Below are 24,276 nucleotides of genomic sequence, written 5' to 3'. Positions count from 1 at the left end.
ACTGAGTTGCATTTAAAAGCTAGGGCCCTCATCTTGCATTAGAATGTGTTCATTAAGCTGTAACATACCCACATTTTAAATTAAAAAAACTAAAATCTCAAGAGCCTGAAAGCAGCATATATGTCGCTCCAGGTGCCAAATGTCAAACAACATAATACAGTACGCAGCATCAGGCTAAAATGGGTTAAAAGAATCCTCAGCATTGGCGCATGAGGAATCGCATAGTAATGCTGCACAATAGCACATAGTAGGCACACATTTTCTTGTGTGTGGAAGTTGATGTCTCCAATTGTTTATGGAAACTGAGGTGTTAGTGAAGTTCAAATTCAAAACAGTTCCCCTGAAACTCAGTATGGCGCTAAGGCGAAACTGGAACATGAAAGCATAGGTGTGTCTATCTCCTCTGTTTGTGGAGTGGTACTGTAGATAAGAAACGTTTACGCACTGAGTTTGTGGCTGAACTGCGTTGAGGATAGGCTCGTGAAGAAGTTAGTCTATGGAACTCAAGTATCCTCCAAGCTCAAGTAATGCTGCGGTTATTTGCAAACAGATCTTCAAGGGAATGGTTGTTGATTTTATTCACACCAGCATGCCAATCAATTAGGACATGCCATCTCTCAGCCAAGTTACCCTTTATGATTGTTTGTGATAAGTTTTGCTCATACAGTGTGTTGTTAACATGCTTTGCTTTTCAAAGCTTCCTACTGTGGATTTTACTGTAACCTATTGCCTTTGCCAAGAACCGCAAAGATCACCCTGTACAGTCTTAATTTTACACGCCACACGTGTTAACTCAATAAAGTCAGTAAAAATTACACTTTATTGCTCTGAGTCATTACAAATTGATTTGTCATGCATGAATCCACATACAGTATATAAAGAATACAAAGTAAGCCATTAGGCAGTGTGTACATTGAAAATACTAAGACCATTGTATTGTGTAGTAGATTTACAGCAGCAAAAAAAACATATACGTACCACACACACCCTCAAACATCCAGCTCTACTAACTCCCCTTAAAGGGACACTGAGCAGGAAATGGTCAAAAAAGGTACAGCAACTATGATGCTCATTGAAACTGGGCTGTCAATTGCCAAATTTGATCTTTACATGAAATTGTTCTAAGTAATAAACAAATATTTTCTAGTATGGTCCAAGTAGAGTCATTTTTGCAGCTAAAAATGGCTACTTTTGGAAATTCCAAATGGCGGACCATTGAGAAGATCCCCTTTTTCATGTATGAAAAGTGCAATTTTCCCAGTCATAATGAATACTTAGAATTTGATGGTGGTGGTAAGTATTCATGAAAAAGATAACATTAGTGAATGGGCAGCATGAATTCTGGAAATAAACAACTAAAAATCTCACACAGTGTCACTTAAGCAAAACTGGTTGCATACTGTATGTCTAGGTACGTCATCCAGAGTAAATTCTTTATATTACCAGTCCAGCTGGTATTGAACTTGAAACTACACTACAATAACATCCAGAAAGTGTGTGTGTGTGTGCATGCGTGCGTGCGAGTGAGTGAGTGAGTGAGAGGTGTGTGTGTGTGTGTGTGTGTGTGTGTGTGTGTGTGTGTGTGTGTGTGTGTGTGTGTGTGTGTGTGTGTGTGTGTGTGTGTGTGTGTGTGTGTGTGTGTGTGTGTGTGTTCATCAATACTCAAAAGTGCTCAGCAGTATTCATACTCACAGGAGGCAAAGCACATGCAGAATAACATAATCAGCACCGCGCAATTGCCGAAGTGTGTACAATCACAGTATATCTAACACATGTTCCTTCATGGACTGCACTCAAAAGGTGCATACACAGAAATACTGATGCAGTGAGAACCTAACTGGATACTAACGCTGATGTACAGGCAGTTCATATTAATTTAGTTCTGAGAGGGTTAGGTTGATGAGATGTTAAGTGTTCAACACCTGAAAGATGGGATGTCTGATGGTTCAGCCTATCGAACCGTGGACAAGGGGGCACCAAACAATTTGGCAACCCCAAACAGCTTGTCAACAATACCAAACACATAGACAACAACACCAAACACCATGGCAACCCATCATGTCCCTCAACTGTGACCGCCTATGTGGCCGCCATAATGGGGTTGTTTTGTATGCTGATGACTTCTCAAGCTCCAGTCCAGGAGAAAAAAAGCCCTATACAGTCAGACGGAGGCGTATGTGTGCATGGGTCATGGTTTTGGTTTAGGTCTTCAGATGATCTTCACTGTAGAGGAGGGTCTCTCTAGCTCTCCTCTGTGCATCACGACTCTTTGGCACGCCTCTGTTGCAACCTCATTTGAAGTTCTACAGAAACATAAGAAAAAAAGTGTTTTAAATACAGACTTGGGTATTTCTTTTGCTCAGGATGATTTTAGAATAATGCACAACAACAATAATAGTGCACATGTATCTGAAAAACCTTTCAACGTACACACAGACTTTGAGTTAAGACTTTTCTGCCATTCTTCTGTCATTTAGACACATATTTTGTTGATACTTGATAGAATGAGCTAAAGGTTGACATACCTGTTAGTGCCAAGTCATGCAGCTGGCCCACAGGGATGTCTACACTTCTTTGTTTCAGGCCTAAGCCAATGGCAGGTTTCGGGGGAATTATGGCTTTCCTTTCAGGAACTGGAGGGGTGGAGGTGAAGGATGGAGGAACTGCAGGATAGATACATAGATAGATCGATCAATTTTCACAATTCACGCATAATTCAATTTGTTAATGGTACACTATGCAGGAAATGGTCAAACAAGGTACTGCAACTATGCTGCTCATTGAAACTGGGCTGCCTATTGCCAAATTTGATCTTTTCATGAAAGTTTACTAAGTAATAAACTAATATTTTCTAGTATGGCCCAAGTACAGTAATTTTTGCTGCTAAAAATTACTATTTCTGGAAATTCAAAATGGCAGACCATGAAGAAGATCCCCCTTTTCATGTATGAAAAGTGCAATTTTCCCAGTCATAATGGATGCTTAGAATTTGATGATGGTGGTAAGTATTCATGAAAAAGGTAACATTAGTTAACGGCTAGCATGCATTTTGGAAATAACCAACTAAACATCTTTTACAGTGTACAAAGTACCTTTAATGAAAATGCACATATAATTCAACACACACAAAAAAACATTTTGTCTTAAACCCTCTCTTAACCATATTATCTTTCCAGCATCTTTTTAAAGGTGCGCAGAATAGGTATTGCAGCTATGCTTCTCATTGAAATTGTGCTGCTTATTGCCAAAATTTATATTTTCATGAATATTTACTAAGTAATAAACTAGTATTTACTAGTGTGAGCAAAGTTCAAGTAAGTTTTGCAGCTGAAAAGGTCTATTTCTGGAAATTCAAAACGGCAGACCATGGAGAAGATCCCTCTTTTCATGTATGAAAAGTGCAATTTTCCCAGTCATAATGAATACTTGAATTTGATGGTGGTGGGAAGTAGTCATGAAAGAGGTAACATTAGAGAATGGGTAGCATGAGACTCATTGAGTTCTGGAAATAAACAACTAAAAATCTTACACAGTGTACCTTTAATGAAAATGCACTTATATTTTAACACACACAAAAAAACTTTTTGTCTTAAACCCTCTCTTAACCATATTATCTTTCCAGCATCTTTTTAGCATCAGACCATGGAGAAGATCCCTCTTTTCATGTATGATCAGTGCAATTTTCCCAGTCATATTGAATACTTAGAATTTGATGGTGGTGGTAAGTATTTGTTAAAAAGGTAACATTTATGAATTGGCATCATAGATTCTGGAAATTAACTACTAAATATATTACACGAGGACCTTTAAATATCTATAATATAATATAATATAATATAATATAATATAATATAATATAATATAATATAATATAATATAATAACTTGCTGTAATGCAATTGAGCTCCTGAGCTCGTTGAGCTTACCTGGGCTGTCTCTCCTGTCAGGTGGTTTGATGGGGAGAGGTTTTGACTGTTGGAACTGACGACGAGCTGCAAGAAGAAAGCAATGGTGCAATTAGTAACACAACACAAACACAAACATAAACAGAATGGGAAGGATCTAGAAAAAATTGTGAATAAATTATAAAAAACTAAGATATTGAAATTAAAATATCTGGGAAGAACACAGGCAGCACAATCAATGTGTGTGTGTGTGTGTGTGTATGTGTGTGTGTGTGTGTGTGTGTGTGTGTGTGTGTGTGTGTGTGTGTGTGTGTGTGTGTGTGTGTGTGTGTGTGTGTGTGTGTGTGTGTGTGTTTTGATGTGATTGCGTGCGTGCGTGCATGCATGCGGATCAGGAACTATTTACACTGCCAAGGTGAGGCCAAGAGCAAACAGAGTTTTTTCTTACGTATTGGCTTTGGCTTGGGTGGCAGAGCCATTGGCAAGGTGTCTAAGTCTGGTGCAGGTGCTTCCTCATTCTTTGGGATTTCGTCATCTTTGAGCAAACAAACGAAACAAACGATGCAATATATCAGGACCATCATATAAAATGTCCAGCAAGGTCATCTTCACAGAGAAGTTGAAGTAGACAGAGAGCTACTAGTATGGCTCAAAACAAACTGGTTTTTTTTTTTTTTTACTGTAGTGGGACAGCGTGACAAACATACAGACATTTCATAAGCGGTCATAAGTAATCCGATGAAAATGCAGAATTCACTGAACGCTGGTCATGAGTGTGCAGTGATTTTTCCCTTTTTGTGTAATCTACACATAGATTTCACGTATACAAACATTTGTGGTGTGAGGAGGGGCAAGATGCTAAGTAGCCTACTACGCGAGCTCATTTTTTGAGTGACAGCACTTTCCAACAATCAGAGGTTAAAGAGTGTGCAGCCAGGGGTGCAACTATTATCATATAGATATTGTGGGAGGGATGAGGCACAGGTGAGTGAGTTGTGTGTAACTGTGGTGATGGAGGCACACACCTGGGTTTAAGTAGACGTTCTCCTCCTCTTCCTCTGACTCTGTTTCTGGCTCTATGGTCGGCTTGGGCCAAGCTGGAAAAAGATCACAGCACATAACTTATAAATTCATATCAAACGCAACACCTTTTCTCGGCTGAGTGTGTGTGTGTGTGTGTGTGTGTGTGTGTGTGTGTGTGTGTGTGTGTGTGTGTGTGTGTGTGTGTGTGTGTGTGTGTGTGTGTGTGTGTGTGTGTGTGTGTGTATGTGCATGTGTATCTTTCTTTACTTGTGGTTGCATAGTGATTGTCCCAGAGCAATGTCAACAACAGGGAAGCATGTGCCACATACCTGGTAGGGGAGGTGGTTTAGCGCAGGGGGAAATGGAATGCAAGTTCTTCTCCCCACTCTCCTCATTGGCCTGAACAAATGCTGTGGGACACAACACACCAATTAGACTCTCATTCAACACACCACTTAGACGCACACACAATACACCATTTAGACTCTCACACAGCGGCGCCCATAACTCAGACTTTCACAATGTCAACCGTTGAGCAAAAAAGGTAGTCAGGTGTCATCAGAGAAACGAATGGACCATTCACTACTTCATATTGTACAATTTGTGTGCGCATTTGGTTTCTTTGGGGGCTCTATGGGGTTACAAACTGAAGGCAAAAGCTGCCCATACATCATCACAGCCTGAGCCTGAGTCGATACCAGCTTTGTTTGTAAAACATAAACTATAGTACCTGAAACACAAGCGAAAAGAGGAACCGCTACTGCTCTGCTAATTTCTCTTCTCACTTTACACTTCTCACTGAGGCCTATGGCGATTGTACTCGCTGTTGTAGTAGTAAAACTGGTGTGTTCAAGGAGGAGTTTACTCCTGTAAGCGAAACGTAAATCTTACTGATTTTCTCTTCATACGGCTTGTCGAATACGAAGGGCTGCAATGCCCCAGCCGTCTTCTCCACCAGATAGTCCACAACTTCGTGCAGTGTCGCACAATGAATCTGTGGAGATGAAAGGACAATTCATCAACAATATGACAAAGAAGGAACACCAAACAAAAGACAAAATAAGACACAGACAAACAAAAACCCAACTCAATGTAAGTAAATAAAACTGAATAAAAAACAATATTTTGAATTGGTCAAATCAGAGTCTAGGAAATCAAAGTATTTACTCTGGTGTGTGTTGGAGGCATCCAGTTTGTTTTGATCTGATTAGACAAAGCATGGAACCACACCTCACTGATTGGGCAATGTGTATGAAACAAATAACTTAGAAGTGCCCTTGTACTTCCTTGTTGGGTTGGCTGGTGGTGGAAGGGTTTGGCCAGGGACACAAAACCCCACTTGTTTGCATTCCTGTCCGCATTTAGGCCACACAACTTGGCCCTGCCGGGCGACTGACCTACTCACCGGTTTCTCCAGATCGATGTAAAATCCGCCATCTGGGTTGCGGCTGACGCGATAGTGCTTGAACACGGACCTGTGGAAAGAGGAGAGAGCACAGAGAGGACAATTAATTAGATAGTTTATCAGTAAATCCTTAACCCATTCCTATATGGATCCAACAGCAACACATCCTCTATTTATCCAGTTACTATGTAGGCTTATCTGTCCCTCTACGTCAGGGGTCGACGATGAAGTTTGGACCTGGGCCAATTTTTTTTCTGACAACGGCATTGCGGGCTGTCACCTATCGTATTAAAATTTTTATGTTATATTATGTTATGTTTAACACTTAAAATACATATTGTTATCAATGAGAAAAAAAAAGTAATTGGCCTGACTCAGGCCACTCATAATTGGTCCCCGCCCAGCATCAAACTTTGCATGTGTCAACAAGCTGACCTTGCAGAGAGTGGTATTTGAGAAATAAATCATGAGGTTTAAAAATTGCGGGGTTTTTTTTCTAAAAGACAAATTAACATCATCTTGCTGGCCAAATATAAATGATGGCGGGCCAGTTCAGGCCCCCAGGCTGATAATTGCCTACCCCTGCTGTACGTTGTAGTGGAAAAAACATTGTCAAACATTACCAAGGCTGACACAGTGGAGGTGTACTTCGTTCCCACACCTAAAAATGATACCTTTGTTTTCTCACATACTCGTGAATGTTGACGGGAAGGTATGTGAATGTTTGCGGTGCATTTGTGTGCATGTCCCAAGTGTCTCATTTGGGGCGGTGGTGGCTCAGGTGGTAGAGGGGGCCTGTTTGGCAACTGAAAGGTCGCAGGATCCAGCCCCGCTCTACCTGCATAACCACATCGAAGTGTCCTTGAGCCAGATATTTAACCCCAAAATTACCCCTAGAGGCTGCTACTGGAGTGTGAGGTATACGTGGCAAAATACTTGTGTGCTCGAAGGAGTGGAAAAGCGCAATATAAAATGCAATGCAGTCCATTTACCATTGTGTATGCATGTGCTTATATATGTGTGTGCATTCATACAGTATTGTGTGTACAGTACGTACCCATTAAGTTCTTGGCGAGTGGTGACAGCAAAAGAGCTTCCGTCTCTGCCCGGCCTCAGGAGCATGTTGCCCCTGCCTGTATTCCTCTCCAGAAGAAGCTCGGCCTCTGTGCGTGACACTGTCTCATAACACCTGATACAAAACACAAGCATTACATGAGACATCCCTGATGCTTCTATCCAAAGTGATTTACAGCTATTTAGAATACTGGTTACGGTCCAGGAAGCTATGTCACAGTGATGGGAACAATGGATTCACTAGTTGCAGTGCCAGAGCCACATATTTTGCCTGGTTTTATTTGTCCAATTCAACCATTTGCTTGCCTGGTTGAATGATCACCTGTTTGAATTGAATAGACTCAGGTAATTTGGAATAGGCCTATGTGGCACTGGATTGCAACTTAAAATGACAGGTTATCCATCTCTAGCTATGGGAGGTTAGATAGCTATCTCAAGGGCATTTCAGCCATGAATAAGGGTGTAGACAACCCACATGTTTACGTATATACACGTATAAAATATTATTGATATACTGACGATATATACTACCGGTATATATAAATTACTATTATATCATTCTTACATTTTACTACAGTGGGTATACTTACTCAGGCATTTCCGACACCACGGAGAGGTAGAGTGGCGATGTGCACTCGGCTGTGTACTTGCTGGGTGGCGGGGATAGGGATTGGGTTGGGGATGGGGTGGGGAGCGAGCGGCGCCTCTCCCTCTCCTCCTCCACCACCACCTTCATGGCATGGACCTGACCCGGCAGCAGGTTGAGGCATGTGGGCACGTCCAGCTGTGAAGGAAGGAGCACAGCAATGGCACTCAGTTAGTTTATGGCTAAACCGCTACCACACTATTAGTTGGTGATTACCTGTATTACATGTGTCTTGAAATGTCCATGTGGGCATTATGTGTGCTTTTTTTAATGTAAGCTACTTGACACCTTAATTCCCCCCCGGGGATCAATAAAGTTACTCTACTCTCTACTCTACTATGATGTTTATCAACTCATCATCAACAATAGTTAGATAATTAACTCATGATAAGAGCTAGGTGAGAGGACTAGGACTGAGGGCAATGCTCGACTGAATGAAGGGTAGCAAACTCTCAGTCTGACAAAGGTTATTGGACCATCTCTAAGGTGTAATTGAAATTTCCCTAAGTAATCATTAAGGAAGACTGGTGCAGGGTTCACAGGGGATTCTCCCATAGCTACTACTTGAAAACACAATAACATTCAAAGATATGCAAATTTGTAGGTCCAAAAAAAATCTCTTCTAATGAATAGCTGAGGCTCATGAACTCCCGTAATCTTCTCGTAATAGGAAGCATTAGTAACTGGAATGCAAATAATTAAAACATCCTCAGCATCCTTCTGCACACAAATGAAAGAATAAGAGAGTAAAGGAAGCACTCAATAATTGTTTTTTTTTCTTCCTCAATTCTGCCCTACAAAAGGCAAAGTGCAGTAGCTACATATTTTGTCAAAATTGAGTTAATACTGAAAATGGTCTTCATTACACCTCCTTTATCTTGTGACAAAGCCTTATGGTCCAATTCAAATGTGTCCCGTTTTAGAGATATTGCCATGTCAAATTTGCAGTAACTGTAATATCCATCCTAATACCAATACTTTGAAGGCCCTTTTCCACAGTTTCAATGTTGGCGTAATTACTGCACTTTGCCATTGTAGGACAGAATTGCTCCGTGAACTTTTCTTGATGCCTCATGTCTTCCTTCATCTTGTGTTGGCCTGGCTCTGTTGCCTATGAAGCTACTGCTACACTTCGTTTCAGTCTGGTCACCCAGGAAATTCTTCCTAATGTGGAACAATCTGCAACTTTAAAAAGGCAACTCATTTGATGTAGCTCTGTCCGGTAGTAAACAGAGGCATTTGAAAGACCCCTTTCTAAAAATGCAGTCTAGAGAGAGAACTTGGAGAGAACTCTGTGACCAAATACAATGTAGAAGATGATAACTCACTAAGTGTTGAATTAACACTGCATTTTTTACCGGATAATGTCCTGTCTTGTTTGCCTGTCAATTTGAGTGATGACTGCTAACTTTAGCCTCTTACAACCAATTTATAGATTTGAATATGCCACTTACGTCTTTCACAGAGAGGATGTAGCCCTTCCACTGCTCCCTTGCCTCCAGACTAGATGCCTTAAGAAAACACACCACAAAAATAATGTCTTACACATCTGCACTGATATGAGAATCAATAATTTTAAGGCCTCAGTCGGTGATAGTTAAACTTTTAAGAGATGGTCCCTGTTATAAACGTGCTGTTAACAGAATGGCAATGTACAAGTTGGAATAATAATAATAATAATAATAATAATAATAATAATAATAATAATAATAATTGTATTTGTATAGCACTGTGTCATACAAGGCATGTAACTCAAAGTGCTTAACAAATGGGAAAAAACATCATTGTTAGAGATGGATTTAAAAGGAGAGGTATAGAGGAGAGGCAGAAATAGTAGGAAGGCAGAGGAAGAAGAGATAGACAGAGATTGTAGAGTCATAAGGTCAACGTAGGTTAGGACCAGGGTTCTTAGATGCGTAAGGTCCATTGTGGCTGGGCCTATCATAAGTCATAGATAGTCACACAGAGATTGAGCGCTCAGGTGCGGCCCCTGGTGGCATCAGGGGTGAGGAAAAACTCCCTTTCGTTACGGAACATACAGTATTACTAAGTCTGTGTAATATCGTAGTTGTGTAGTAATGGGATAATAACGTCTTTTCAATAGCGTTCGGTGCACATTCTGAGACACGCTTGCCTTTGTTGATGGGCCACCAGCAGCTAATGAACACGGCAACATTGGCCACTGTAATCTCACCACCGAGCAAAAGAGTTGTCTAGCCATACTGGTCTGGGCTGGTACAATTAAAAAAAGGGGTTCAAACTCACCGTCAGTCTGATGTTATCGTCCTTGGTGTAGACTACCAGGCCTGCTGTGTTGAGGTGCCTGTCTGGACTGGAGTCATCAGATATGGACAGGAAGCTGCTCAGCTCCATCTTCTCCACATACTGACAGGCAGCAGAGACATGAACGCCATGTTAGAAACACAATGCCATTCATTTTTAACCCATTGATGCTGGATGTTGCGTTGCGCAACATTGGCCCTGGCGCCTGGAGCTGTATGACGCAACATTCAAGCTCTTGACATTTGAGACAACTTTATTACAAATCTTGGTATGTTGGAGCTAAATTAACACATTGTAATGCAAGGTGAGTGTAGTAGCGTTTAAATGCAACTTATCTCATGCTTTTATGTGCTTCAGAGGCTGAGATATTTACGTTTTTATAGGCTGACAGTTCCTTTCCCCAAAAATGGCTTAGGCATTTTAGGACCCATTTCTGCAGGAGCTTCAGGCATGAATGGGTTAAATGAAAGAGTGTGCACAATGATCTATGAATCTGACCAGAAACCTGAAACCTGAACATGCCAGAAATGTTGGCCTATATGTGGAAAACGGTGTCCTTATGTAAAATCTAATATGTATATAAGATGAGGAAGAAGCAGAAGAACCACCTCACCTGGCTGTCTTTGTTGTTGTTGAAGAAAAATAGCGCATCTCCACAAAGGCATGTCCACAGTCGTCTTGATCCCTACACACACACACGCGCGCACGCACGCACGCACGCACGCACGCATGCACACACACACACACACACACACACACAGAGCATAATGGAATAAAATAAGGTCACGTAACAAGTTTTAACCTTTCCGTTCCTATCTTCAAAAGATCTAAGCTCAAACACACCTTGGCAGGCGTACAGAGGCCCGCATTTAGCCCATGTGTTATGCTGAGTAGCTGAACAGGTTTGGGGAATGTGGATCATGGTACAGACAAAAACATTTCTTCCATTGGACTAAGTGGTGCTTCCTAATCAGTGTCTCCAGTGTATCGTGAGACGACACATAAACAGGTTTCTGCGGGTAATAACATAATATCCTGATACTGCATTTGACAATGGATGCTGGGTTTGTTACTGTACTTATATGGACTTGTCTTGAATAATTATTACTGACCCAGGTTTTCTAGTAACCTTTAACCTTTCTTTGGTAATTGAACAGGTAACCAGCATCAATTTTGTATTTAGAGTATGGACTACAGAGAGACAGACTGGGAGTACACCTGCCTTTGCAAACACGATCAAATGAACCAACCCTATTGATGCATTTGTCTTGCCATAAAGTTGATAACAAAGTGGTTATTATACCAGGGAAAATCAAGCAGCTCACAACATTAGAGGTCTACCAGCTACAATAGCCTATATTTCTCAAGAACATGTAAAAAACAACAAACTTGCATAACGTTCTCACTAAATAATTATGTGTTACTTCTGAACCATGTGATGGCACCAGAGGCAGGTATACACTAGCAGGCTGCCCAACCTGTTATAGTGTAGTGACGAGATGTGATGAGTGAAATACTGCTCCGAGAGGGCAAAGCTCAACAGCACATTGCCCCATTACGGGAAACCTGCTTTGCTGTGGTACAATGAGCTGCCAATAAAGCAGGGGAAAAGTTCTTGAGCAGTAAGTGGAAACCGCCTTTCTCTTGGGCTAACTATTAATTGGGACTGTCTGACTTTGCTTTTGAGTCTGACCCTTGTGCTGGTAATTAACTGTATCTACCAGCAGTAGCCGTTCCTTCAGAGACAATACATCTTTCCATCTCTGGTTCTACATTTGGGAGGCCCCCAGTTAAAATATAAACATGGGGTCCTTTTGGAATATTTTTGCTGGTATTTTGTTGGTGCGGGTCTCCTTTTGGGACTGTTGAGGGCCCCGACGGGGGCAGATTTGGTGGGGCCCTAGGCCCTAGTCTGCCTATCGGTAAAACCTAAATAAACCATCTACAGTATGTCTACTAGATTCTTTATTGGTAGGCCTCTATCTACTGAGCACAAGTGGAACTGTACAAAAAACATCTAGTAAACATTACACATACAGTAATTCTCACAGGAAAACAACACTGTTAGGCCTACATTATAACACAAAAAGTGGGATAAGGAGGAATTACAATATTGTACTAGACATTAGGCTATTTTCTAATGCAGGGACAAACTTTATACGAGGGAGCAAATCTGGGCGCCTCAAAATGTGTCAGGTTTTATGCGCTTATCTCAGCTTTGCAGCCCCAATGTTACTTGCTGTTATTGGTCACTGGCTGCAATGTTAGGGGGAACCTTCTCAACCTGATGAGTAATTCACTAATGCCCAAATAAACTGCACTAATGGTGTCCTCTGCTAATGGTGTCCTCTGCTCACTGTGAAACTGAAATACTATTCTTCTGTTCACACAAACATGTGCAAATTTGTAGCATTTAAATGCAACAGGTGAAATGGTTGAATATTTTAATTGATGGACTCACATTATATGAATAGGCGAATAGATGTACAACCCCCAAGTTAACAATGGTAGGCTACTAAAATGAAAAATAAGATAGGCATCCATATGGAAGAGAATAACTGGTAGAACTAATTGAAACTGACCGTTCAACGTTGATGTCTCGTCTGCGCAATTACGCAATAACAACAAAACAACTTGCTCCGATGCGTGTGTTATAGACTACTCAGCACACAACTATGCGGTGGTGGGTATGACAAAATGAGTCGATTTCTGCTACATGATCACCTGTGCGCTTTCATGAGCTAGACAGCACTGCACACCGCCTAAATCACGACTGCTCTCTGAAATGAATTCTTTGGTCAAGCGCCTCGAACTAGGTCTATAAAGGCCTATCGCATGGAAAATGTGGTCAGGAATTTATGAATGTCCAATATCAAACTAACTTTACCGCAGCAATTTAGGGCTATCAATAATTATTGAATGTGTATGCCTACTAGGTTGTTTAGGGCTGTTAAGAATCTTACCTGCTCATGTAAAGACCTAATTTCTAGAAATCCTTCGTAATAACAGTGTGGAAGTTGATTTCTCTGTCGACGTCTCGGAGTCGCCATAAATCCAACGCAAAATAAGCTTCAGAGTAAATAAAATCCCTGCAATGTGCTCATAAACACGGAAAGTGTTGGTATTCCAAATGTACAATGTAGATGATCTCACTGGAATGAAAGCCTGATGTTTTCTTAACACAGCAGACAACTATCGCCTGTCTTGCCAGTCGGCACGAATTGTCAGGAAAGAATACCTGCAATTCCGCTTTATACCTGTTCTACACAAACAGGTGCGGTGAAACACCACGCCCCCTTACCTCTGAAGAAGTGATTCCCATCAGGACCTGGAGTAGGCCTACTTTGGACTGTTAGCGCCCTCCTCTGGATCTTCGCAAGGAAGGGCACCCATTATGGCAGTGCAAGGTATTTATCCAAAAGACGGAATTGTTTTTCCATTTATGGACAGTGGAAAATATGGTTTCCCTGCCTGAGATTAATGTTGCAAAAAGCCATTCTGAAAAGACAGCCTGTCTACTGATAGGCCTACCACTATGTGAGTCTACTACTAACAAGTAGCCTATGGTTCACACTCAAAAGCAGTTGGATGAAGTGAGCAAGCAAGCACAATTGAATGGAAGCTAGGAAGCACATTTTTTACAGATGCTATTGGGGATGACCACTATAATAATAATAATAATAATAATAATAATAATGATAATAATAATAATAATAATAATAATAATAATGTATATGACTATACATTGCAGCATTTGCTCAATATCTTGATCCTTCAATATTGATTGGCCTACCTCAATTTTTAATTCACATCATAGATGAAATAAATAGGCCTAGGCCTGCGAGAATGGATGGTGACCTTTACGTAACACTTCATTGATTTATCCATGAGGCAAGCGAAGATTAACATGAAAGGAATGTAGAGCTTATTTTATTTAAGGAATATAGGTTATCCAAATCTAGTCTTCTACAGGCGTTCGGCCGGTGGAGCATTCGAACAGACAATGGCCAGCTAGTTGCACTGAGGCTGACAGGAAGAGACTGCAGAGGGTGACCAAAACAGCACAGAAAATCATAGGCTGCCCCCTGCCTCCCATACCCACCATCTACAACTCACACTGCGTAAGTAGAGCCAGGAGTATCATTAAAGATCCCACACATCCTGGCTTTCATCTCTTTACACTGTTGCCCTCTGGCAGGCGCTACAAGGCATTACCAGCCAGAACCAATAGGATGAAGAACAGCTTCTTCCCCAAAGCTGTTACAACAATGAACACACACTTACTGGACAATGTTCATCTATAAAGGACTGTGCACTACGTAGGGAAGCTAAAATCTCGGTATACGTTGTATACTGACAATAAAGGCTTTCTATTCTATTTCTATTCTATTCTACCCATCACATCACTGCGAAAGTGAAAGCGCGCATAGCTTATCCTGTGGTCAAGAGAGGAAGAGGAGCCTTTGAATCCTCCACACCTGCTAAATTTGACTTTGGCAGTTGAAATGTTGATTTATCAATCATCAATCAACAGTATGCAATGTTCATTTTCCAGCTGAAGTCCGTCCTGCGCGCATCCTGTCCTATGACAAGGAGAGGACGCGACCGTTATCCCCGGAGAGCAGAGGTAAACTAGGTCGTGTCTTTCAAATGAATCAAACAGAAAGCATGTTCTTATTTTGCGCAGTATGGATTTAGCTTGGATGCATGTTCTGTATGAATGATGAAGTCACTGGACAAGAAACAATGACCCCATCGCACTGTCTCCGAGGGTAGACGGGGGGTAGAGTGACAAGGATGGGCTATCTCGACTCCAAGGGAGAGAAAGGGGAGGGGAGTTGACATTAAAGCAGCACAACAAGGAACTCCACAGCAGACACAGACGCCTTCATTTTATGTTTTTGAATAATAGCTAGCTCGCTGGCTATCATGGCGAATTGTAACCATTAAAAGGGGGCAAACATCCTTTAGACTGCCCGTGAGCCCAAAAGACAAGCTTAGTCGTGGAACAGAAACATTTACAAGTTAAATCGTTTCCCGAAGAAATCGCGGAATGGGTGAGAATGATCACAACAGACTTTTTAAATACCAAAATAGCATTAGGGACATTTCACCGGTCAGTAGGCTAGGCCTCGCGTTTCGGACCACTTGCCATCCTTTACTTTAAAACCAGAAGTAATAAAACCTACACGTGTGTATCGTGGTTGTTGTAACTCAAACAATAGCATGCTAATTACATCTAGATAAGGCTAATAGTCTCTGTCTATGATTACGCCGAAAGGATGCCAAGCTCGCATTGTCCACATGATCCAATTTTACATAAGCGCATCACAACTAAACAGAAGCCACAAGCGTGTATTGCCACAGATCATTCCTAAAGATCAAAACTTCACGCAGATTCCATTCAAGCAAAGTAGAGCTAGATATGAAATGGAAAGTTGCTTCGGAATTTCGCAGTAGCTTAATGCGCGCGAGACAATAAGGTCGTCCTCCCCGAGGCGCACGGGTTATCCTTTATTGTCCTTTTGTGACTAGGTCGCTTCGCTTAAATTATTAGTTACATAAGCTATATAGTTCTGGTAGAAAGCAAAACATATGTTAAGACACAGTGTTGTGTTTCGCCATTAGTTAATTGGACTACGCGATAAATCATTCAGATCTGAACAGCTGCCCAGATGATGATTAGGCGCACAATGTAATAGATATTCCCAAATGCGGTAGAAAAAAGAGGTACCCAATAGGCAACCTCTGGATGTTCATGTCGAACACATACAATTCTCCTCAGAGTGATGTCTGTAAAGGCTCCTCAGAAACCACACAACTAGTTAGAGTTTTGAATTAGCCTATGATTAAAACTGTCAGGCACTGGTTTCATTCAGTGTAAGTTTGACGTGGGAACGCAATGTACCATTCTTGTCCAGGTTCAGAGCCGCCCTCATCCCCTCAGCTGCTGGAGGAAGGAGTGGAGGATGACGACGAGGAGCTAAGCGGAGGAGAGGAGTCGGACCTGCGTGTATCGTCGGGCCGAGGCTCTCTGTTGACCCGGCGAGGCATCACTCTGCGGGTCCTGCTGAAGGACGGCCTGGTGGAGCCGGGAGACGGAGTGCTGTCTATCCACTACCTGGTGAATGCCGTGGTCCAATGTTGATCAACAACACTGGCACAGCACACCACCACACTGCTTTTTATAGCTGATGAAACTAATGCCAGTTGAAGCTGTGGTCCAAAAAATGTCCTCCTCACAGTCCTTACGTAACAGGGCTCTGTAATGTAATATACTGAGGCAATCTGACCCCCTAATTAACTACAGCACTTAGTTACAGTGCATAATAGATTCAATACATAGCCTACATCAGTGATATAGCCTACTATATGATTATGCAAGTAGTACCTACTTTCATACCTATGTTTTTTATGCACTATTGTACACACAGAGAAAACATGCATTTAGCACATAACCATGCATTTTACTATGCATACAGTATTTTACCTTACGCAATTACTACAAGATCATCCACCAATCAATATCAACTATTGCCATCATGCTAGATGACCATTAACTTCACCGTGTGTGTTGTTCTGCAACTTTTAGGGCAAGAAGTTTGTGGGAGACCTGCTGTGTGACGGCAAGATCCGCTGGTTGGAGACGGGCCAGATCTTCAACTCGCCCAGCGCCTGGGCCACGCACTGCAAGAGGCTGGTGAACCCCGCCAAGAAGTCCGGTTGCGGCTGGGCATCTGTGCGCTACCGCGGCCAGAAGCTGGTGCAGTACAAGACCACCTGGCTGCACAAGTACCAGCCCAGTGCTGGAGAGATGGTGAGCAGAGAGAGAGAGAGAGAAGGACTAAGGAGGAGGGAGTGGAATGAAATGATTGGAGATGGATTGGAAATAGTAACGCTGGAAGTAGCTTTGGGGTAATGCTTCTCTTGCTGTTTCTGTCAGAACTACAGTAGCTCCTGAAATAGCAAAATGAATTGTCACCTTAAAAACCATTGAAATAATAGCTTGATTTGTTTCTATACTGTAAGTGACATCGGGATCAACTGTCTTTCTAGTGGGAGGTAATAGAAGTGGTACGATCGATGGAACCATTTCGATTTCTTGAGTTTCGGAGGAAATTTTTTAAAGTCTAAAGACATGATCTTCTACCAATGGACTGACACCTGTGTCTTGTTTGCTCTGCTTTCAGAACTTGGCAAGTGAGGGAGAGGAGGATGACGAAGATGAGGAGGAAGGTGAGTCTGTACTTTATGATGGACTATTCAACGGCTAATCACAGAGTTTTATTTCTTCCAAAAAAGTTAAAGTCCCCCCAGACATGTATACTGCAACACAACCATATTGACTTTTTAACACAATCTTACAGTCATTCCAGACCTTGGCCTGATACAGAGAAGACCAGACAGAGAGAGAGTTCCTGTCAGATACTGTAACCTTGGCATGAGAGACGTTCAAAGGTACTGTCATGTTCAATTATTACACGATTATTGATAGATACTGTGAATAGGTTAATGGTGAACACAAATATACACATTTGCAGATTTCAGTTATTAACGATATCGTCAAATTAGATTTTTGTGGTGATCTCCTTCATGGTAATTTAATTAGAGGAAGTAAACTTTCAGAACAATGCCTGTCAAGTTGGTCTACAACTGTCAGCATAAGAAATCAAATGTTTCCTATGCAATTCAAATTTTAACAGTGTTCCTCCATATACAGCATTTAGTAGTACAAGTGAATCTGACACTCTTCTCCTCTCCAGGGATCCCCACACATTGGTAGAACTGTCTGCATTCTCAGCCATCAACAGATTTCAGCCTTTCAATGTGGCTGTGTCCAGCAATGTGCTTCTGCTTATGGTAACTTGAAAACGTACTTCAGTGTTACTGATCTGATGATACTATACACCAATGCATGCTGTGGATGATATATGCACTGTATGAAGTTGAAAAGGCTAAAGGCAAAGTGTTAACATCTGATTTCTTCTGCATTAGGATTTCCACTGTCACCTGACTACCAGTGAGGTGGTGGGATACTTGGGTGGACGCTGGGACACTAATACACAATGTAAGTGTCTTCTGAGGCAAACAGAACAGCGAAATTACCTACTATATAGCCAGAATCCAGAAACATATTGTTTCACTCCTTAAGCTCCCTGTCACAAAGTCCTTCTCCTAAAACTAGTTTAAGTATTTATTGTGATATATTATTATGGTGGTGTTGACAATGATTGTTGTTGTGATTGTTGTTGTGCAGTGCTAACTGTCTTGAGGGCTTTCCCATGTCGCACACGACTGGCTGACAGAGACGCCGCATCAGCAGTTGAGGAAGAGGTATGGGCTATGATGACTATTCAAACCTAATGATAATCACCCCTAACACACACCTGTGACCTAGGCTACAGTGTAGGTATTAGAACTTTGATGGACTGTTTCATTTAAAGGTTGGGTTGATATTTGTATGTTCTGTAGTCTGCCGTTTTGTTAAAGAGTAACACCTTTAACAAACTGCCATGTAAGAAAGTTGTCACTCTGCATATTGTTGAAGGGTTATATGGCATACCGGTTTTATGGAGAATTTTATCACTACTTTCAGTGCAGACAACCTTGCCATCACTTCAGGGTTGAAACGTTTTACAGTATAATAATAATGAAACGAATGTTTTTTTTTATCATGGAACATGACAGCCTGATCTCCAAAAATTCTGTGCTCCTGGACACGGATGTTAAGGACACAAAATCCGTGTCCAGGAGCACGGATTTTGCCAAAATTCCGTGCTCCTGGACACGGAATTGTTTTCCGTGCTCCTGGACACGGAATTGTTTTCCATATACTCATAGCACTGTGTTAACTCTATCATTGGAAAATACATAACAAATGCTAATCCTAAGCAAAATAATGCTATAGAAATTTAAGTTGTGCCCTGACCAAAACATTCCCTAACCTTAACCTGTCATTAAAGACATATTTTTGAGAAATACATTTTCCAGTTGGTTGATAGGCTATCAAATTCATATAATGAATGAAAGAATACTAGCTGTGCCCAGACCAAAACAATCCCTAACCCTAACCTGTCAGTTAGAAATGTTTTTTTTGAGAAAAAATATTTGACTGAGGTCAAAGACTGTGGAAACATAGAGCTGTGGGAGTATAAAGAGAGCACTTCTGTGTGTCCATCACGGAAAACAATTCCGTGTCCAGGAGCACGGAAAACAATTCCGTGTCCAGGAGCACAGAATTTTGGCAAAATCCGTGCTCCTGGAAACAGATTTTGTGTCCTTAACATCCGTGTCCAGGAGCACGGAATTTTTGGAGATCATGTTGAACATGAACAGGAAAAAAATGCAAATATGCACACTTTCCCAGCCACTGACAAAATATAAAATAGGCCTACTGTACTGCCCATCGATCACAAAATCATTATGTTGACTCCACATATATTTCTTTACCAATATTTGGCAGCTGCCAAATTCAATTCCTGCTTTACAGCATGTAACACAATTTTTGTTTGCAGATTTGCCAGAACCTGTTCATGCGTGGTCTGTCTCTGGTGGGCTGGTACCACAGCCACCCGCGCGGCCCAGCGCTGCCCTCCCTGCAGGACATCGACTCCCAGATGGACCACCAGCTCCGGCTGCAGGGCAGCAGCAACGGCTTCCAGCCCTGCCTCGGCATCATCTGCGGTGAGACTACTGCTGTGGCTATGGCTGCTGCTCCTCTGTTTTGGGATGAAAGAGATTAGCCAGCACACCTCTTATCGAGTGATGAGGTGGAAAAAGTAGCTTAGAATAATCTTGTCAAGAAGACCTAAAGATGTAATTTGTTAGAAGTTTACTTCCAGAATTTATTCTGCTCCTTCACAAATGCTGTATTTTTCATGACCACTATCAGTTTCTAAATCTTGCAACTGACAAAATGGGAAAGAAAAATCTCTTCATTAATAAAAAAAGAAAGGTAAATATTAGTTTATTACTTGGGAAATACTTATGAAAAGATTACATTTGGGAAAGGGCAGCATAGTTGTAATGCCTTCTCTGACCACAATCCTACATGCTTTTTGGTCTCGTCTACCTTAAGTACAATTTGTAGGCAAACAAGCATCTTGTGTTGCTACAAACTGATCCTAGTGACGTGGGTAACAGCACCTAAAAGTCCTCTATATCATGAGATTAAAGTATGAAGACGAGAGAATAGAATAGCATGGATTTGATGAGTCAGATAACTGAAGGGAGAGAAGAAAGACGTGAGACAGTTCCCAGTTCGTGTTGCCGTTACTGTCAGGAAATGTGAGCAAGAGACGCAGACAGTACAATGCTTACCTAAGAGGTTTCATATCTATTTTACTTCAATTTTCACAAAGCCATCTGGTTCCAATCAGCCACCGGTAGCATTATGTCAGCATAGAATTTCCTGACAGTAAATTCTCGTGATTTTTTTGCGATAACAGTCTGGCTGTCACAATATCCTTCAGTCTGTATAAGTACTCATTTCCGTGAGAAGAAGCGTGAGAAATAAGTCATTTGTACCTGCACATTCCACAGGACCGTATTACCATGGAAACCAGGGTGTGGCCTCCACGATTACGCCTTTCTGGGTAGTGCCGCCTCCTGAGGTAATAGCCTGCGAGATGGTCCAGCCCTGGCTCAATTGGCTGGGCACTGCACTGCTAGACCGGCTACCTGGGTTGAATTCTGGCCTAAGGTCATTTGCTGAATCTTCCCCATCTCTCTCTCTCCCCACTTGTTTCCTGTCGCCTCTCTAACTGTCCTATTACAAATCCCCCCCCTGCGAGATGTACATATTTTGGCTGGCCAATGAAGTGCACCATGATGACAATCACAACGATAACAGAATGACATTTTATAAATATCTTTTCATGATAGGTTATGAATGTCGGTCAGTGAGTGTTAAATGCATTTGTAAAAACATGGATATTAGTCTAGTAATATTATGCCATTCAGCAAGAGCTTTTTATAATACATTAACTATTGAGTATTCTTACATTTGTAAAAAAGAATATTATTCAGTTGGACATGGCTAACATAATCCATTTCCCACAGCAAAGACCCAATGACTACGGTATCCCCGTAGCTGTGGAGGTAACCTACGTGCAAGACAACTTCCTCACCAGCGACGTCCTCAATGAAATGGTACATCCGCCTTCCCTCTCAGACACTCCTTTTACAGTTCAATATAGACATTCTGGAAGAAAAGACACATGGCAAATACTGAAGGTGCAGCCAGCACTGCTTTTAAATAAGACTACCGAACTACTGATGAAAGAAAACACCTACTTAGTGACAGCCTTTTAAATGTCCCTCGTGCTGCATACCATGTTTCTACAGATTCGGCAATCAGCAATAACATGGCATCAGTGTAGTGTGTTAAACCACTTGTTAGTTACCATGCATGACAATGTGTATGTTGTGATAAACCACGATTTAGTCACCATGCATGGCAATGTGTGTTGTGCAGATGCTGCTTGTGGATTTCTACAAGGGAGCTCCAGACCTGGTCCAGTTCGGCCAGCACTGGAGCCCAGAGATCAGTGTTCTGGACAAAATGAAGGTAATCCACCTTTGGCCATCATCTACGCTACCCATCCCTTTCACAACCCAAAATATAAAAAAATCAAGTACATTGCTCTTCCAAAAAAAAAATAAAAAATTCTGCAGCCTTGTCAGGGAGACAGGGTGTCCCCATGTACATGAACCACAACTAGAGAAAAATGCAACGCAATCCAATATGTACTGTACAATATACCTCCCTTTCACAATACAGAACCGTGAACACCATTTTTACATTTCAATGAACCATTCCCTGACCTTAAAGGGACACTGTGCAGGAAATGGTCAAAAAGTGTACTGCAACTATGCTGCTCATTGAAACTGGGCTGCCTATTGCCAAATTTGATCTTTACATGAAAGTTTTCCAAGTAATAAACAACTAGTTTCTAGTATGGTCCAAGTAGAGTCATTTTTGCAGCTAAAAATGGTTATTTTTGGAAATTCAAAATGGCGGACTATGGAGAAGATCCCCTTTTCATGTATGAAAAGTGCAATTTTCCCAGTCATAATGAATACTTAGAATTTGATGGTGGTGGTAAGTATTCATGAAAAAGGTAACATTAGTGAATGGGCAGCATCAATTCTGGAAATAAACAACTAAAAATCTCACACAGTGTCCCTTTAAGAGGCAAAAATCAAGAGGGGTGATGAAGAACCTGCATCATTCCTTTACAGTTATTAACAGACAACACAGGACATCATAATCAAATTCTGCAGACACTTGCAAGTACATAACAGGTGTTAACCTTTAAGTGTATACAGATTTAACCTAAGAGTTAACTATAGAAATGAACTCAATCAAGCTCCTCTTTCCCCTTAGGGTTCCATCAGTGGCCATGCCCCTAAGGACCAGGCCTACGTCCAGATCCTGGAGCACGTCTACAGCCAGCTGAGCGGAGCACACTAGCCACAGCTCATAACACATCGCTCTGGACTGCGCTTCACAACTGAACTTCATATGTAGTACATATGAGGCACCCCCTAGGCAACGTATGAGAAATAGGTTACACATCATCACTAGAAGTTTATATACTGTACACTACTGGGGTGAGTTTCTCAAAAGACAAGTTGTTAGCCTGTTAGCAACTTCGGTAGTTGCCAATGGGAAAATGCATTGAAAACAGCAAAGTAGCTAATGTAGTTAGCAACTTTGGTTTTGAGAAATTCACCCCTGTTTTGTATAAGTAGTAATAAGTACTGTAGTATACTCGGAGAGACTGGATAAGAATAAGATTATAGATATAACACTCCCAGAATCTCTGGTATACGTATGAGCTATTAGTGGTGTGTCACCTACTCCTGATATATATGACTACCTAGGGGGCGACTCATTTTAAACACATCCCTGGAGGAGAACCTTCTTGAGCACCCTGGCACTGGTGCACATGCTCTATTACAGACAAAAGGACAAACTGCCTTCAAGGTACAGAACTGGACCAGAGCAACACTATGAACTTCCATATTTGCTTTTCATGTCTGTTTCTAGGACTGTTAGTGTCACTGATGGTGTTTGTAGTTACAATATTGATGTGAATGTATGTTACATTTTGTCAGATGTGGATATGGATACAGATGTGGGGCTGTCCACGGAATAGACAGGATTGTGGGTAGGCGACACATTCCTCTGTTGGTTACAGCTGATTCTAGTCAAACAAAAGACAAAGTAAGCTTCAACCAGGATTTTTTTGCTCCCTTTTTATTTTTTATGGACTCTTCGTCAGTTTCGTGAGTACAAAAATCCTGGTTTAACCCATTTTTACAGCTAATTCCAGAACAAATCTGAGCTTAATAAGAAGATTCAGACTCAGACTGGTTCCGTTCAAAAAGCTGTCATCAATCCGTTGTACTGTATTTCTGTATGTGTGATATTTCTGTGCCCCACAAAACAATGCCTTTTTTTAACCTGCTGATAACATTCAACTCAACAAAATATACACTGGAACAGTTAACCTCATTGGATCTCTGCCTGTTCATTGATCGGTTTGTACGATGTCTGTTTTGATAGTCAAAATAGCAGAATGCAGTATGGTGAGGAGTCTTCATGTCACATCCTCATGTCACATGTTCTGTCTGCACACGTCATGAATGATACAATGACGTAGCCCAGGTTTAACCAAACAGCACACATGCACCAGTAACATCAAACGTACCAGACATGATGTACAGAGTACCAAATGTACCAAGAGTTAAATAACCATTGAGAAACACATGGCCTGAACAAAAATATATGTACCACTTTATTCATGTGTTATGTCTCTAGGGCTTGAGCGGTTAAGCCTGAGAGAACATTTCTCCGTTAAAGGTCCTACAAGCGTTCAGGTCTCTGAATATGCCGAATGAATTTATGCCACACATGATATTTATAGGGGAGAC

General features: G+C 41.4%; 2 protein-coding genes across 4 annotated transcripts; one reads left to right on the top strand and one right to left on the bottom strand.

Moving 5' to 3' along the window:
• Window positions 1-1,796: 1,796 nt before the first annotated feature.
• Window positions 1,797-16,261, bottom strand: stap2b (signal transducing adaptor family member 2b). Of its 3 annotated transcripts, none has more exons than XM_063201626.1 (14): window positions 16,244-16,261; window positions 10,949-11,020; window positions 10,318-10,437; window positions 9,507-9,563; window positions 7,997-8,190; window positions 7,390-7,521; window positions 6,333-6,402; window positions 5,819-5,921; window positions 5,257-5,337; window positions 4,930-5,001; window positions 4,353-4,439; window positions 3,926-3,994; window positions 2,526-2,663; window positions 1,797-2,303 (listed from the first exon to the last, which is right to left on the bottom strand). In XM_063201626.1, the coding sequence occupies exons 1-14, from the start codon at window positions 16,244-16,246 to the stop codon at window positions 2,260-2,262; spliced, it is 1,242 nt and encodes a 413-aa protein (XP_063057696.1). In that variant the 5' UTR covers window positions 16,247-16,261; the 3' UTR covers window positions 1,797-2,259. The 3 variants fall into 3 exon arrangements, with proteins under 3 accessions (XP_063057696.1, XP_063057694.1, XP_063057695.1); XM_063201624.1 differs by lacking the exon at window positions 16,244-16,261 and adding an exon at window positions 13,299-13,545; XM_063201625.1 differs by lacking the exon at window positions 16,244-16,261 and adding an exon at window positions 13,299-13,545 and having other exon boundaries at window positions 3,926-3,991.
• On the top strand, window positions 14,981-23,958 carry mpnd (MPN domain containing). The gene is made up of 13 exons (XM_063201627.1): window positions 14,981-15,392; window positions 16,257-16,459; window positions 16,928-17,152; window positions 17,526-17,571; window positions 17,703-17,793; window positions 18,099-18,195; window positions 18,331-18,403; window positions 18,593-18,669; window positions 19,851-20,019; window positions 20,878-20,948; window positions 21,397-21,486; window positions 21,812-21,904; window positions 22,724-23,958. The coding sequence occupies exons 1-13, from the start codon at window positions 15,389-15,391 to the stop codon at window positions 22,808-22,810; spliced, it is 1,326 nt and encodes a 441-aa protein (XP_063057697.1). The 5' UTR covers window positions 14,981-15,388; the 3' UTR covers window positions 22,811-23,958.
• Window positions 23,959-24,276: the final 318 nt, after the last annotated feature.

The sequence above is a fragment of the Engraulis encrasicolus genome, chromosome 6, assembly GCF_034702125.1.
Source record: "Engraulis encrasicolus isolate BLACKSEA-1 chromosome 6, IST_EnEncr_1.0, whole genome shotgun sequence".
NCBI lineage: Eukaryota > Metazoa > Chordata > Actinopteri > Clupeiformes > Engraulidae > Engraulis > Engraulis encrasicolus.
This window is presented reverse-complemented; position numbering and strand designations above follow the sequence as displayed.